This window comes from Ictidomys tridecemlineatus, chromosome 2 (assembly GCF_052094955.1).
Source record: "Ictidomys tridecemlineatus isolate mIctTri1 chromosome 2, mIctTri1.hap1, whole genome shotgun sequence".
In the NCBI taxonomy this organism is placed as follows: Eukaryota; Metazoa; Chordata; class Mammalia; order Rodentia; family Sciuridae; genus Ictidomys; species Ictidomys tridecemlineatus.
The window spans coordinates 8861795-8878550 of NC_135478.1; the positions used below are offsets into that span (position 1 = coordinate 8861795).

General features: G+C 47.7%; 1 protein-coding gene across 7 annotated transcripts in view; it reads left to right on the forward strand.

The window, feature by feature from the left end:
- The window catches only part of LOC101971256 (SWI/SNF related BAF chromatin remodeling complex subunit ATPase 4), an 81441-nt gene that overhangs the window by 33780 nt on the left and 30905 nt on the right, over positions 1 to 16756 (forward strand). For all 7 annotated transcript variants that reach the window (XM_078036266.1, XM_078036268.1, XM_005336154.4 and 4 more), the window contains 9 exons: positions 1337 to 1487; positions 3185 to 3348; positions 9004 to 9070; positions 10181 to 10291; positions 11979 to 12221; positions 13869 to 13982; positions 14532 to 14639; positions 15522 to 15608; positions 16595 to 16641. In XM_078036266.1, coding sequence (XP_077892392.1) covers positions 1337 to 1487; positions 3185 to 3348; positions 9004 to 9070; positions 10181 to 10291; positions 11979 to 12221; positions 13869 to 13982; positions 14532 to 14639; positions 15522 to 15608; positions 16595 to 16641 — 1092 coding nt within the window. The remainder of the gene's footprint in view (positions 1 to 1336; positions 1488 to 3184; positions 3349 to 9003; positions 9071 to 10180; positions 10292 to 11978; positions 12222 to 13868; positions 13983 to 14531; positions 14640 to 15521; positions 15609 to 16594; positions 16642 to 16756) is intronic.

Sequence of the window (16756 nt, forward strand, 5' to 3'; positions counted from 1 at the left end):
AGACCATAAACTGAACAACTTTCTTCACTGTAGATTTTATTTACTTTTATAGGATTTGATGTAGGAAGAACACTCATGGTTTATCATAGGCTATGAGGTACAGTAGGTTGGACAACAGAAAGCTTCTCTCTTCTCACCATTTTCCCAGCCCCTCCCCACCATTTTCTTGCTGAAGGAAGCTTATTTCCAGCATTATGTGTATCATCTTCCAGAGAGATTTGCTTCATTGATAAGCAAAACGTGTTTTTTATTTGTATGCATGAATCGAGGTCATACTGGGGCAAGCCTTATTTTTCTCATCAAGTCATCTCTTCTATATACAGTCCTGTGTCCTTGCACAGGGAGTGTCCCCACTGTCTTCCATAGCTGAATATAACAAATAGCTGTACTCTAGTTTTTCCGCTGGTGGTGGGCACTTAGATTATTTCTTAACTTTTGCTCTTGCAAGTGTAGTTATAGTTAATGTGCTAATTTTATCATTAATTGTGATAAGGAGGTTATGGGGATTGTTACAATGAAATAGCACATCGAGAGTCTTATGTACATGATAGTTATGAAGGTTACTGCTAGAACAGAAAAAGATTGCAGGTTGAGCATCTCTAATCTTGAAAATTCAAAATACTCCAAGTTCAGAAAGTTTTAGGTATCAGGACATTTTGGATTTCAGATTTTCAAATTTGGGATGTTCAATTAGTTACTCTATGTAAATATTGCAAAATCTGAAAAATTCCAAAATCTCATATACTTTTGGTCTCGAATATTTGCATAAGGAATTTTTACCGCAAACATTGATGTCAACAGAAGTATATTGGAGGCAAAAACCTGCACTAAATAAGAAAACACAGCTCACTGTGAAAGATTCCTAAGAACATAAAAACCAGTATAAAGTGAAATGTCAGAAGATAGATCACACATGTCTGATGTAAATAAATGTAGTTGAATGTAGGCCACTTTTTAAAAAGGAAAGAATTCAGATTGGATCCTCAAACTGCCAAACTGTAAATGGTTCAGTGTGCATTTATTTCCCTGGAGGTTCTAGGAGCTTTCAGAGTAATAAATGAACCACATGACCAGTTTCTCATTAGCAGCAGTGTTGCTAATGTGACAAGTATACTTAGGCTGCAAAGGTGGAAGCCCCACAGCACCCAGTCTCTGGTCCTTCTGGGAGTATGTTGGCTGCCCTTCCTGTCCTCAGCTGTTGGTCGCACTTCTTCATATCTTCTAGTTTAGGCCACAGGTCATTGGACAGAAAGGGCCACTCAACACAGATTGCTTCAGCAGCACATTGACAGAAATAGGAACGTGTGTCCTCACGGAACTTCCATCTTGCTCTCAGGAATGCCAAGCAAGACGTTGATGATGAGTATGGTGTGTCCCAGGCCCTGGCTCGTGGCCTGCAGTCGTACTATGCAGTGGCCCATGCTGTCACTGAGAGAGTGGATAAACAGTCAGCACTTATGGTCAACGGTGTCCTCAAACAGTACCAGGTAAGGCCAAAGGAGGTGGGGAGGCCCCACCAACATAGCTACCTTGGTAGAGGTTATCAGTATCTGTTGTACTCAGACCTGAGTTCATATTCCACTTTTTGTTTTTGGGCAACTCCCACCACCATTTTTTGGTATAGGGGATTAAAATTTGAACCCAGGGGCACTTTACCACTGAGCTACATCCCTAGCCCTTTTTATTTTTTATCTTGAGACAGGGCCTTGATAAGTTGCTGAGGCTAGACTAGAACTTGCGATCCTCCTGCCTCAGTGTCTTAAGTCTCTGGGAATACAGGTGTACACTACTGTGCCTGGCCCCTCTTCCCCTCTATAAAGCAGACATGATCTATTAACTACCAGAAGGAAATGAAGCTGCGGTAAATAATTTTTGGCCACCTGATCCATATAGGTAAAATTAGACTATTTCATCACTCTGGGTTTCTAAATCCCTTGATAGGCCTGCAGTGTAGGCCTCACTTTCTCCTCAACATGTGTTATGATGGGGAGGAGAGCACAGAGGTTTAGTAATAGCTCAAAATCACATGGCTCAGGAATGGCCACATCTGTTGTAGAACTCGCCACGACTCCTTTGTCTGTATCACCCGGAGCTCTGGGTAGGGCGAGAGTTGGTAGATTTGGGAAGTTTCAGCCGTGGATGTACCCCTTCTTTGTTGCAGCAAGGGAGCAGGCCCTTCTGCAGGTCCTTTTTCCATGGCCCCACATCCCTACCTCATCTGTAAGATCCCAGAAGGTAACTGGCCTAACTCCAGCCAAAAAACACATCTCCCTGATTTTGTTTGGTTATAATCTCCAACTTTGTTTGGTTATAATTCTCCAACTTTCCATAAGGGATTTCTCAGATCTTGCATGCTCATATCAGCTTCCAAAATCCCACTGGAATTTTGCCAAGGCCTTTGTAACCAAAAGGATTGCAAATTAGCCAGAACTTACTTCCTTAAACATTTGGAATAACTTAAAAAATTTCCTTCATAATTTTGTATTTAGTGTAAAAGCAGTGTTCACTTTGATGCCTGTATTTTTGAAAGCTCCCAAGTTTCAGAAAGCCCATAATCATCCAAGATGCTATTTTGGGATTCACTGGTCATGTGATAGCGTCATCACCATGTGTCACCATGTGTGGGCAGGCTTCTCCAGGTGCACTGTATAGGTCAGTGTCAGGCAGGTCAGATGGATATCATAAAGGTTAGAAATGAGGGGCTGGGATGTGGCTCAATCGGTAGCGCACTCGCCTGGCATGCGTGCGGCCCAGGTTCGATCCTCCAGCACCACATACAAACAAAAATGTTGTGTCCGCCAATAACAAATAAATAAATAAATATTTTTAAAAAAAAAAGGTTAGAAATGAAATGTTCTAATGTGCACAAGAATCTTCATTTTTTTAGGGTGCTGGTGATGGAACTAGGGCCTCGTACATGCTAATTTATCACTAAGCTAAAAACCTTATCCTTACGAAGTAGAACTTTTGTATACATACATTACTAAAATGCATAGCTACCCTGTGATTTCACAAAAAAGATTGCTAAGAACGAGACTAAGCAAAAAGGACTGGATTTGTCCAGAGCAAAATCTTTATTCAGGTGGCTATGAATGGGATGTGGTCTGTGTGGGTCTTGTGACTAGCAGTTCCTTGGAATCTGTCTGAGGTTTCAGTTGTAAGATGGCCATTTCTGTTCCTACAGATCAAGGGCTTGGAGTGGCTGGTGTCCCTGTACAACAACAACCTGAATGGCATCCTGGCTGATGAGATGGGTTTGGGGAAAACCATCCAGACTATTGCGCTCATCACATACCTCATGGAGCACAAGCGCATCAATGGGCCCTTCCTCATCATAGTGCCTCTCTCGTAAGTGCACCCGCTCCCGATTCCTGTAGTTGGACTTTCCTCATACACCCCCCGCCCTGAGTCTGCTGGGATGCCCTAACAGTTTCACAGACTGGCCAGCTTAAACAATAGAAATTTATGAGGATGTTTATATTGGATTGGGGCTATCCTTTGACCTCGTTTTAACATGATTACCACTAAGGATCATGTCTCCAAATATGGTCATACTTTGAGGTATCAGTTATTAGAACTTCAGTATATGAAAAGTGAGGGCCACAAGTCAGTCCTTACCAGCCTGCCTCTGACTTCCAGGGGCTGAAGGAAGAGTCCCTGTCCATCCATCCCCTGGGGCAGCTTTTGCAAAATGTTTTTGATTTCTCCTTTGTGCCCACAACCAGGCAGTTGCATACATGGGGGTTGCCGGAAACAAAAGCCTGCCATTGGAGAGCAGAATATCTGTGGCTCTGTTGAGCAAATGCTCTTTCTACTCCCATGTTATCTTGTGCACCCTGCCAGGGACCCCAGAGCTCTCTTAGTCACATCCTAGTTTCTTCCACATATCACAGATGCTCAGGCATGGTTGGATTTGGGTACCCAGCAACTATCTGGGGGGGGGGGGGTCTGTCATTTGTCATCTCTTACCTCGACTGCTGTCTTCCTTCCAGCAGGCTAAGAGCCTGCCAGCCACCCTTGACATCTATCCCTCTTCCCAGTTTGGCACCTGCCACAAAAAGGGTTTTGCCTAGACCTTTTCCAGAAACCACAAGATGTCCCTCCTTGTCCAGCTAGGGTCCAACATCTGGCCCTAAACCAATCCCTGACCTGGTATGGTCTGCTCTACGTGGCGAGGCCTTTGTATGTTACCTGACCAGGTCCCGGAGCACAGCCCCCTAAGCCCAGCCTGATGCTCACAGGGCCACTTTAGCCTGGAGTCAGCATTTTCTAGGCCTTCTTTGTCCTTCACAAGCTTGACACATCTGAATCCCGGGCAGGCATCTGGGAGACTGGCTCTTGGTTTGGGTTTGTCTGATGTGTCCTGTTGTGGTGCTCTGCCCCGTTCTGTGTGGTAGCCAAAGACACAAACTGCAAGGCACTCTGTCATGGGAGGATAACTTCAGTTTCTCAGTTATGAGGTGCCTGCAGGTTTCCCTGCTATGAAACCTATGAGTTTCTCTTTGTAATTAGTATCTTGTGGGTGGCACTTAGCCTGTGCATGAATATCCGACTTCTCCTCCTTTTCTGTAATTGCAGTCACCAGTGGGTGAGCCTTGCCTGAAATGATCATTACACAGGAGTTGCCAAATTCATGGTCATGTGTTTCCATCATTCCTCTCAGCATGTTAGTTGAAATTTTGCCGTTAAAAGAGTGTCCCATGGGCTGGGGATGTGGCTCAAGTGGTAGCGTGCTCACCTGGCATGCGTGTGGCCCGGGTTTGATCCTCAGCACCACATACAAACAAAGATGTTGTGTCCGCCAAAAACTAAAAAATAAACATTAAAAAAATTCTCTCTCTCTCTCTCTCTCTCTCTCTCTCTCTCTCTCTCTCTTTCTTTAAAAAAAAAAAAGAGTGTTCTAGGGGCTGGGGATATAGCTCATTTGGTAGAGTGCTTGCCTCACATGCACAAGGCCCTGGGTTCAATCCCCAGCACCACACACACAAAAAAAGAAACTGTCCCGCCGGGCATGGTGACACATGCCTATAATCCCAGCTGCTTGGGACGCTGAGACAGAAGAATTGGGAGTTCAAAGCCAGCCTCAGCAACTGTGAGGCACTAAGTAACTCAGTGAGACCCTGTCTCTAAATTAACTACAAAATAGGGCTGGGGATGTGGCTTAGTGGCTGAGTGCCCCTTGTTTTTGATCCCTGGTACAAAAAAAAAAGAGCTGTCCCTCCCCTCATTTATTCGGCTGCTCTGTTTTTTGCAGTAGAATGTGCTCATGGATATTTGATAATATTGATATATTTGTTTATTGCTTAAATTGTCCTGGATTTGGCCTAGGATCTCTTCAGCTAGTTCCTGTTCTTTTTACACAATTCTGTCACTCTGTTGTAGAGTTGGTTCACAGTAGCTTTAGATTTACAGAGAGGTTGCCAACTCCAGTGTCCTCTTGCCTGGTTTCTCTTACTGTGGATCCCGCTTCCCTTCCCTCTGCCCCATTGCCAGGACTGTGGAGCCAGTGCTAGCCCATTATTACTAAATAAACCATGTACTTTATTTGGGGCTCACTTTTATTTTCCTCACTGTTCATTTATTTTCCAGGATCCCATGTTCTATTTAGCTGTCACCTTAACCTCCAGATCAGTGACAGTTCCTTCAACTTGCCATAGTTTTCATGACCTTAGAGTTTCTATAAGTTTGGTTTTTCTTTTGGTGCTGGGGGTGGAACCTGGAGCTTTGTTCATGCTGGGCATGCTGCCTCCACTGAGCTACACCCGCAGCCCCCCAACATGACAGTTTGGGAGATTAATCAGGTGTTTTGTAGACCATTCTTCAGTCTTGGGTCTTCCTCTGGCCTTTTTTTTAAGTGATTGACCAAGGGCTGACTTTTAGGCAGAAGAGCCCAGAGGTGAAATGCCCTTTTTTTTAAATTTATTTTTTAAAATATTTATTTCTTAGTTGTAGTTATTTATTTTTATATGGTGCCTAGGATCAAACCCAGAGCCTTGTACATGTGACGTGAGCGCTCTGTTGCTGAGCCACAACCCCAGCCCTGAAATGCTCTTCTTAACTCATCGTGTCAAAGCTACGCACTGTCAGCTTGCTGTCACTGCTGATCTTCAACATGAAGCAGGTTAATCACATGGCTTGCTATGAAGTTACTCTTTTTCCTCCACTTTCTTTCTGTATTCTTTCAAAAATGTTCCTAATCTCAGTCCACACACAAGAATGTAGAGTGCAGTTCCAGCTTTCTGAGTAGTGAGGTTGTGGACATTATTGGAATTCTCCCCAATTATTACCTTTCTCAGTCATTTTACAGCAAGGACTGATGGATACTTAATTTTTCATTGGACTACACACCATTACTGGACTGTTTTTGTTCTGTTTTGTTTTTAATTCTTTCCAGCTTTGGCCACTGGGAATTCTTGGGGACAAAACTGCCCCTTTGACAGGCCCCTCAGTGTGGTGGTTTGGAGATAATCCAGGTTTATCTGTCCATTTCCTGGAATTTGCCCATTCTCTTTGCATATAATAAGTTTAATTTATTTATTTATTTACTTACTTTTATCAATGCTGAGGATGGAACCCAGTGCCTCACCTGTGGTAGGCAAGTGCTCTACCACTGAGCTACAGTCCCAGCCTTGCCTCTTCTCATGGAGCCCTGCTTTCTCTAATAGGAGGATGGTGTTGGAAACCTTCATGGTAGAGCACTTTTGTAGCATGTGCAAAGCCCTGGCTCTAACCCCAGTACCACAAAACAAGCTAACAAAGAAAAAAAAAAAAAATCCCTACAAGCTGGGTTCCACATGTACCTGTTGCTTTTGAGTGTCATTGTTCCAGGCCCTCAGAGTGGAGCACACTAGGATGTCCAAGTCTCTGTACTACCCCTGTGCACACACAGTCTTTATTTTTTTTATTTTTTATTTTTTTTTTGAGAGAGAGAGAGAGAATTTTTTTTTTAATATTTATTTTCCAATTCTCGGCGGACACAACATCTTTGTTGGTATCTGGTGTTGAGGATTGAACCCGGGCCGCACGCATGCCAGGCGAGCGCGCTACCGCATGAGCCACATCCCTAGCCCAGCACACACAGTCTTTAGCGGCTTCTCTTTCATCTTTGGTTATGTTGAGCTGAACGCACTTAGCCTGGTCTATGGGGTGCATGGTAACTCTCTTCCTTGCTGACACATCCATTCCCAGGAGCTGCACAAAGCAGTTACAGAACAGTTCACCCCTGGAGAAGTCATTTCCTCACTGGAGTGCAGTGTGCTTTGTACCTTTCCCCTGTCTCCAAGCTCACAGATTGCAGTTAAAACCCCATTACCAAGGTTGTTGGTGCTAGCTTACCCTACTCACCTCAGTGAAGTTGTGTCCCAGCCTGACCTGTGGCCTTTTCTCCCCATGCCTCCCCCAGGCAAGCATCCACTCTGTCCAGCATCATCTCCTCCAGGCCAAAAGAGCTATGTGCCCCATGGCGTGTTTGGTGTTGTGGCACCGGGCTGCCCTATTCCACCCATTGGGACTTCACTACTCTGCCATGAACCTCTGGCCTTGCCTTGGATAGTTGTCACTCCGGCCTGTCTTCTCAGTTCCTTTCATGTCATAGTGGCTCTTGCCTCACCTACTGTAGACCTTGGGCTTTGGCTGTTAGTTTCTCTCTCTGTCCCTCAACTGTCTCCTGTTGCTCCTTGTTATAGAAATAGGATCTCTGACTGAACCAGGGATGTGTTTCTGATCATAAGGGGAGTTGCACGCCAGGCTGTCTGGGGCAGGTCTGACAACTCTGCAATGCCATCAGGTGTTCAGACTCCTGAAGTTTTCTGCTCACACCCTTAGCCAGTGACACCTGCTTTCAGATTCTTGCTTCATGGTTGCAAGATGGTTGTACTACCTCCACCATCTCATCTGAGTTCCAAGGCTGATAGGCAGGGCAAAGGGCAACAGTAGCTTTTGGCAGCCAAACATTATCAGATATTACCAGTCTACCTGCTGCCTTCCTTTTACCCCAGTGATTTGAGCTTCATCTCATTGGTTGGGACTGTGCCCATTCCAATGACTGGCTGCTAGGGAGCCTGGGAAGTGTGAGTTTGTGGTGGACTCACCACCACCTCAGTGTGGAGGTACTTGGAGGGAGGTGCTAAGGGAGACTTGACCATCTCTGCTATTCATCTGTGTGTTGTGTCTTGTCTTTACAAATCACCTGGTGTAGATGTTCTGAGTGGCTTCCTTCCATTACCAAAAACTCATGTCTCAACCTTTCTCCCAGAATCCTACTCCTGTGATCTTAACTTATCATCACCTTCATACTCTCCTGAGTGTGTTCCCTCCAGGAAATGGTTCCTTGCCACTCCCTCCACCACGTTCCACCTGCTCCATGTTCTCTTGTATCTTCCCTCTCCCTCCTGTCATCATCTGACCTAGGTTGTCCAAGAGGAACAGCTTCAGCTTTTTGCTCCTGCCCTGTCCCTGCTGCTCTAGCCTTCCCCTTCCCCTAGCATGACCAGACTTCTGCTTATGGCCTGTATTCCATGTCTGACTGTCAGGAAACGTCATTAGTGCCATTTTCATTCAGAGATGGTGAAAAGAACCCTCAGTGTCTCCTACCTTCCCAGGTGGGCACAGCACAATCACTAGCAAAGTTCTGAGCTTGAGACCCGGCTCTAAGAGGCCATGTGGTTTTCCTGGCACCAGTATGTGGTGTATTCCCAAAGAGCTAGTCTATGGGTCTCCCATCCAGGTTCATTCTGGCTTATCCCATCCGAGCAGCAGGTACCCATCCTCATCTCCAGTTGGCATGCTTCTGATCCTACTACCTGGAGTGCCTTCCCCTTCTCTGCCCAACTGCTCCTTGGGGCCCCAGAGAAAGGGGCCTCCTAGTGCTTCCTGGCCTTCCTTCCCGCACTCAGCTGGTATGTGACAAATTCAGTTACCCTGTAATCTCAAGAGCCGTGACCATGTTGACCCTGATGTTTCTGATCATCATGAAACTTGACTATCCCTTCCTTGTGCCACCAGGACACTGTCAAACTGGGCATACGAATTTGACAAGTGGGCACCCTCTGTGGTAAAGGTGTCCTACAAGGTATGTGACAGCCTGCAAAGGTTTCCTGTGACTCTTTAAGGGATGTGGGCAAGGGGTGGGGAGGGAAAGAGAAGACAGGCACATCCATGCACACTAATGGTACAGGATTTTTATGTGCATTTTTATATTTTGTATATATAGGGTCATAATATTGCAGAATTGGGGTCACTTATTTGGGGGAATAAATGCATATTTTTAAAAATTAAATTATGGACTCAAGTTGTGGAATACAGTTTTCACATTGTATACATTGAAACACATAGTAGACATCGATGCTTTGATGGAGGATTTTGTGGTTTTTCAACCAAGCTTTGATTAAAAATCCATTTGCGTATGAGGACCTAATGAACATACATCATGGGCTGTTGGGTGACAGGGTACACAAGGTGCTGTGGGCCCAGGGCCAGGCCTGCTTAGCACCAGCTGCCCTTGCTGCAGATCTCCCAGGTCCAGGTCCTTCATCCTGTGCTGTGATGCTCTCAGCTTGACAGAGAGCACTTTGTGTTTGAGGGCCTAGAGAGGACAGCAGCTGTTGGGTTTGAGGGACCATGGGTAGCTCTATAGATAATAGTTTAGGGAGCCTTGAAGCTTATTTTGTGTCTGGAACATGATCCTGGACAAAGCCCTGATGTCTATCTTAGACCCTTGTCATGTGGGTTAGGATTTGGAAATGAGGGACGGCACAGGTTTGCTGCTAGGGAAAAGGCTGGAATGATCACAGTGTCCCTCAGTATGCATAGGAGGGGCTGTAGCTTCTGGGTTGGGAACCTGTGAAGAGGGGTTGCTCAGCCAACAGGCATGCAGGTGATGGAGGGCCAGGAAGCAGTAGGCCCCTTTCTCTGGGGCCCCAAGGAGCAGTTGGGCAGGTACTCCAGGTAGTAGGCAGCACAGCTCCCCAAGGGGCTCCCACTCTGCTGTCCTCTCCCTGTAGTTGGTGCTCTGTACATCGAGGTCAGCACCAACCAGTCCCTTACCCACCACCTTTGCATGTCACCTCTGGCAAGACCAAGCCATTCTCCCCTGTCAGGAGTGCCATCCAGGCAGCTGCTGGGGTGCCACGCTCACTTGCATTGCCTGTGATGCTGAGGTGTGTTTGTCGTGTCCCCGCAGGGCTCTCCAGCAGCAAGACGGGCTTTTGTCCCCCAGCTCCGCAGTGGGAAGTTCAATGTCTTGCTGACAACCTATGAGTACATCATCAAAGACAAGCACATCCTAGCCAAGGTAATGTTTGCTGCCAAAAACAGAGCAGGCCAGAGGCTCCTGGGCTGCTGGGAAACTGCTGCTGCCTGATCCATGCTGTCTTGTGTGTGTATGCCCCAAAGCCCCTTGCAAGGGACTTCTCAGTGACTCACATAAATGTACATACATAAGAAGACAGCTACCCTGGGTGTGGAGGAAGTGACCACAGCTTTGCCTTTCTGAACATCTCAGATCCAAGGGTTGGGACTGTCCTCAGAACATGTGGACTAGCTCCTCTTGGGTGTCTTCCTGAAGCTGCTTCTCATACAGTGTCTCCTGACCTGCCTGCATGTCCCACTTGGGCTGAGGATAGACTGGCCTTGTCGTCCCTATCTCTAGTAGCCTCAATTTCCCCTCCTTTGGGGCCATGCCCCCCACCAAAGACCATGAGACTTCAAGGGTTTGAGGAAGAGGATGACGGCTGAGAACTCAGGCTGAGGTGCTGTTGGCCTGTCAGCCTCAGGTCTTTATGTTGGGGACTGCTCAGGCCTGGAAGTTTCTTGGGTGATGTGACTGAAGGCAGCTCCTGCCTGGCCACTGGTGAATTACTGAGCATGTGCCATGGTCCAGTTATAGGCAGATGCAGTCCCATGCCTGCTGTAGCTCCTCCTGTCTGGGAAACTTCAACTGAATAGGGTACAGCAGGCCTCATTGCTGACCATAGGGAGCACTAAGTGGAGAGTTTTTGACCCAGGGACATTTGCCATTTACCACACTTCTCACTGTATGCTGGTAATGGTGGTATTGGGGCCTCTGTGTGTATTCTGGGGTTGACAGGTGAGGAAACTGAGGTCCTGGAAACTGAGGGTAGAATCTTATCCTCCAGCCTGTACTATGGTGCCTCTCCTGCAGGTGTAATATAAAGCTAGGCCCATCATGAGCCCAGGAACAAGGCCCTGAAAATCCTGTTTATCTGCCATGGCTGGAATTAGTATGACTACAGAGTGCTAGGTATTGTTTGTGGAAGGAGGCTGCTGAACCCCCAGATCAGCACTGCCCTTGGGTACCCTGACCTGACATGTGCTGCCTTCCTCAAGCCTCACAGTATCCTTAGGAGTCCTGCATGGTTCCCATTAGAGAGAGGTTGAAGCTGGGCTCCTTGTGGTCCACAGAGACTTGCCTTGAGACACCCCAGAGCTCCTGCCTGTGGTCTCACACTGTGTCGAGCCCTGTTCCATCTGAGAATCACCTACAGACTCTCAGAGTGGCTGGATAAGGCAGGGCTCCTTGGCACTGGAGTGCCTTACGTTCCGACCTCCCTGGGCTCTTGGTTGCCCTTTGAAATATGCTCTGCTCATTGAAATAGAGCTGTCACCAACCTTATTGCACAACCCATGCCCCAGGGGGCCTCACTGATCAGTGAGCATTTTCTATGTGCTAAAACTAGCATATATATACATATTTTTGAAAACCATAATACTGATCTGCTACGTGCTCTTTATCTGACACAGTAGTCAGAGGCTCATCTCCCTGCCGTGTATCCTGGAGTCTATGTGGCTCTTCCATGTGGGTGTGCGTGTTTTGGGGTGGAAGAGTGTAATGCCATGTTCTCGGGAGCTCTCCGCCACGGAGCCTTCCTGGTTGGTGGTGACCATTGCCTCTGTTTCCAGCATGAGGTCCTTCAGGGCAGCCCTGCTGTCCCCCTGACCACCTGTGTTCTGACCTGTAGATCCGCTGGAAGTACATGATTGTGGATGAAGGCCACCGCATGAAGAACCACCACTGTAAGCTGACACAGGTCCTCAACACGCACTACGTGGCCCCTCGGCGTCTGCTGCTGACGGGCACGCCACTGCAGAACAAGCTCCCCGAGCTCTGGGCGCTGCTCAACTTCCTGCTGCCCACCATCTTCAAGAGCTGCAGCACTTTTGAACAGTGGTTCAATGCTCCCTTTGCCATGACCGGGGAAAAGGTGGGTGTGTGCCTGGCCACAACCTGGCAGGGTGGGAAATGGTGGTCATGGTTTTGCACCTTGCGTTAGCAGCCACGCCTGCTTGGATCATCCTGGCTCATCTGGCTCCCAGGATCATGTTTATTGAGTGCTGCCACAATACACTGCCCCTGGACCCTGAAGCTAAAGGAGCCACAAGGGGACCCTTGTGTAGAGATGGACAGATCAGGAGAGAAGTCCCAGGGGTTTATTTGGCCCTGGGATGGCCCTAGGCCCTCAGGGTATGAATGGCACAGTGAACTACATCCTGTTGGGCGCTTCAGGGAGTCCAGGATTCACCCTGAGAGCAGGAGGGACCTATAAGGTCTTGGTTAAGGCACCTGTTGTTGGGCTCTGTTTTAAGTTGTTTTCAGAGATTGTTGTGACCAATGTTGAAATGTCTGGATACTGTGGTGGCATGGTCAGTCTGAAGGCCACACAGTGGCACATTGGCTATGAAGGGCCTATCTACATGGTTGATAACATGTCCCTGAGCTAGCTCTGAGCACAGAGTCCACAGCACGTTGTGCTTTGGGGGTTTAACATATTGTGGGATGGCCTATGTGACCTCTTGTTGAGGTGACTTAAGCGGCCAAGCCCTGCAGACGTGGGCATAACTTAGGTTATCAGTAGTGCTACAGCCCCTGGAAGTGGCCCTGCCACTCTTCCCGCTGGCCATCTTTCTGTAGATGTGTCCTATTTACAGCTGGGCCTTTACTGGTCTCATCCTCACAGTCTTCACTATCTCTACCACAGACCAAGACAGCAGCCCTTCTGAAGGAGAAACCAAGGCTTTCTCAAGGTCCTCATGATGAGGGAACCACGGTCCTTAGGCCCCTTCCCCAGATGCAGGACCAGATCCTACAGCCTCATTTCTTTTCAAGCAGGGCACTTCTACCAAGGGATGACCAGGAATTGACAGAAGAAAAGTTCTTTTTAAAAGAAAGAAATCAGTGAAGAGTATTACATGGGCATTTTCTATGTGCTAAACACCAGCATATAGAATTTTTTTTTGAAAACCATAATACTGTTCTGCTACTTGCTCTTTATCTGACCGTGGTTAGAGGCTCATCTCTGTGGCCACTGTGTGGCCTTCAGTCTGATCGTGCCACCCACAGTATCCAGACATTTCAACACTGGTCAGAGCCATATCACCCTGAACACGCCCAATCTCGTGATTGAAAACGATCTTTTGGCCAAGGAGCAGGCACCTGGGAAAGCAGTATTTATTTTACTTGGGTCTTCTCAGCCTGAAAGAGGGAGGGCTTTTGGGGTACCTCGTGACAGACCCCTCCCTGGGAATTCTGCAGTTAAAGTCAGTTTTCTGTGTGCTCAGCCTGCTCCAGTGCTGTCTTGTTTTTGTTTGTTTGTGCTTTTAGGTTTTTAGACACATAAGTTCATATTACCCTTAGGGAAGCCATTCAGTAGGCTGCCACATTTTTGTGGGAAGGCATACATAGCATGGCCTCCCAATGCCCTTAGTTCCATCCCCAAAATTCTGTGGACAGCAGATTCGTTAGTCATACCAAAAAGGAGGGTGCACTCCTTGCCCCTGAAAGCTTAGAGCACTGTGGTCACTGCCTCCCCTCCTTTGGAGGTAATATTTGGATTTTGTTCGTGGGGCTCCAGGTGGATCTGAATGAGGAAGAAACCATCCTTATCATTCGTCGTCTCCACAAAGTGCTGCGACCCTTCCTGCTCCGGCGGCTCAAGAAGGAAGTTGAGGCCCAGTTGCCTGAGAAGGTAAGTTCTGCCTAGGAGAAGCCACTTTGCCACGGTGTACTGTCGGGTTTCCCAAGTTTGGGTATGCTCAGGGTCTCCCCAAGGTCCAGATCTAGGCCCTATTCAATCCAGCCTTTGGATGGCAACTAACCCCTGTTAGTAAGAGCCTCAGTTCCACCTCCTATCGGTGTCAATGCCTGCACTTCTTCCCTCTGTCTGTAGCATGAGGCTTCCTCCAGTGTGGGAAGGCTCTGGGTTCTTGGTCTCTCTCTCTCCCTGACCAAATTCATTCCCCCACCTCACACACCACAGTCAGCCTTGCCCTTTATTTCCTGGCTGTTTGGAGAGCCCTCCATGATGTAGCCATGTTGCCCTTTCTAACCCAGAATCTGTATGTCTTTACTATCTCCCTTGTCCCCCAGCCTCAGGGGATCCTCACCATCACCCTTTGTTACTTAATCAGAGCTCATGTCCTGAGGTTTCGGGTGCTTCCAGTAGGGCTTGGAGACAAGAGTTGGGTCAGGTGTTGGGGCTGCTGCTGCTCCCCTGAGCTCACTGTTTGCCCTGCAGGTGGAGTATGTCATCAAGTGCGACATGTCTGCTCTGCAGCGCGTGCTCTACCGGCACATGCAAGCTAAGGGGGTGCTACTGACCGACGGCTCCGAGAAGGACAAGAAGGTTGGCTCTGGGGATCCCTATTCTGCACTTATATGTCCCAGGAGGGTGGAGCAGAAGCAGCCTGGTATTCAGGGCTGGAGAATGCGCTAACCAGTGTGGTTCTTACCTCCATAGACTTAATTGTGCCCTGTAAGGCCCACCTGGCTGTGATCCCAAGGGCATTTAAATAGTCATGAGTATAAGTACCAGTGGTCTTTCTTAGGGGGCACTTTTGAGACAGTGGCTCCTTCCTTGGCACTGTGGGGCCCATGCTAACCCCAGTAGGGTTTTGAATATTCTAGTGAACTGTTCCACCCCATTGTTACAAAGTTACTTTGGCGAGGGCATAAAGTGTTAAGGAGTCAGGGTCAGGTGAGCTCTCTCTTTTTAGGACCTCTCTAAGGGTACCAGGCCCCTCCTGTCAGGTTCCTTGATCCTGTACCCAGGATCCTAACTCCCAATTACTTCCCCTCCATGTTTATTTAGGCCCTTTCTTCTCTGACCTCGTAGAACAGTGTGCACTTGATTTCTTCTCAGCCCAGAACACCCACCCTGCTAGCTTGAGCCGTCCCTCTACTCTGCAGCCTGAGGGACCCCTCCAGTGGCTCCCTGCAATGCCTAGGACAGAGCTGGTGTCAGAAAGCATTTGTGTTCATTCAGTTCAATACGGCTAGCTTCCTACCCTAACCCTATAATATGCCAGGTGGTCTCTGCATCCTCCAGTGCTACTTATGGACCTCTAGGTCTTCACATGAGCTGTCTCTGCACTCTGGGTTGTGTTCCTGGTTGCTCTGCTACAGCTGCAACCCCAGCTTCTCCAGAGCTCTTCTCCCATTCTGCATGCCAGCTCCACCCTACCCCAGAGATAAGACCTGGTTTTGACCTTTTTGTCTGCCTCCCTAGGGCAAAGGTGGCACCAAGACCCTGATGAACACCATCATGCAGCTGAGGAAGATCTGCAACCACCCGTACATGTTCCAGCACATTGAGGTGAGGTCCCTTGTGCCACATGCCCAGCCTCAGGGACAGCAGTCCCTGCAATACCCAGAGCTTGCTGGCAGCAGTTCTGACTGCCCCCATCCTCACTCTGTATGGGCCCAAAGACACCAGTCTGTGCTGAGCTCCTAGGTTGACTTAGGTTGCTTGTCTCAGATGACTTTGCAAAAGTTTTTGGTATTTGGTATAGGTAATGCATGTATATCTATCTGTTGGTTTTCTTTTTACAAATTATTTATGTATGTACGTATGTATTATTTATGTATGTACATATGTATGTATATTATTTACTTTTTTTTGGTGCTGGGGAGGGATCCCAAGGTTTGCATGTGCTAAGCATGTGCTCTACTGCATGTGCTCATGTATGCTAATTTTAAGGAATCCAAATATTTATATGAGAGAAATAAAGTTCCTGAAACCCCTCCCTGAAAGGTTTCCTGAGACTCCTCTGTAGGGATGAGCCCCAGGACTTGTTCCACATCTGTTCTTTGGCATCCTGGCCTTTTCCATGTGGGAGAAATACAAGCACAGCCTCCCCATTTAATCAAGGGTGTGGACCAGAACCCTTTGGAAACTTAATACTCTTCAAGAGTCTGGATTCTTGTTTCTGAAATGTGTACATGTGTCCTTATTTCTTGGCTTAAAGTTCAGTATGGTTGAAGATCCCTCATGCCCACCACAAGCACCCCTGGGGTTCTGTTCCAGGGTAGTTTTGCATAGACACAGTCCTCTTGCACTCATGAGGGTGACCAAGCGTGTCATATATTACTTCTTCCCTTCTGTTAGATCTGCATGAGACTCGGGATTTGGTGCGATAAGGAGTGTTCAGCATCCCTCTCTTGGCCTTGGTGCTGCCATGGGCCATTGCTGAGTGCTTGATATGAGGGCTCCATCCTTTTACAGCAGAGGCCTGGACCATGAGGTTGGACCAGATGGCCTTTCCCTGTCCCAGCATTGACCCATCTCTTATTCCATTGCAGGAATCCTTTTCTGAGCACTTGGGCTTCACCGGTGGCATCGTCCAGGGGTGAGAAGCTGCCCGACTGTGTAGGGTGGGCTGGTTGTCCATGTGGAGGGGTTTGCTTTCTCGCTCATTTGTCTTTCTTGCTGTTGTTACTTTTGTCCAGTTTTCAAACCTGAAC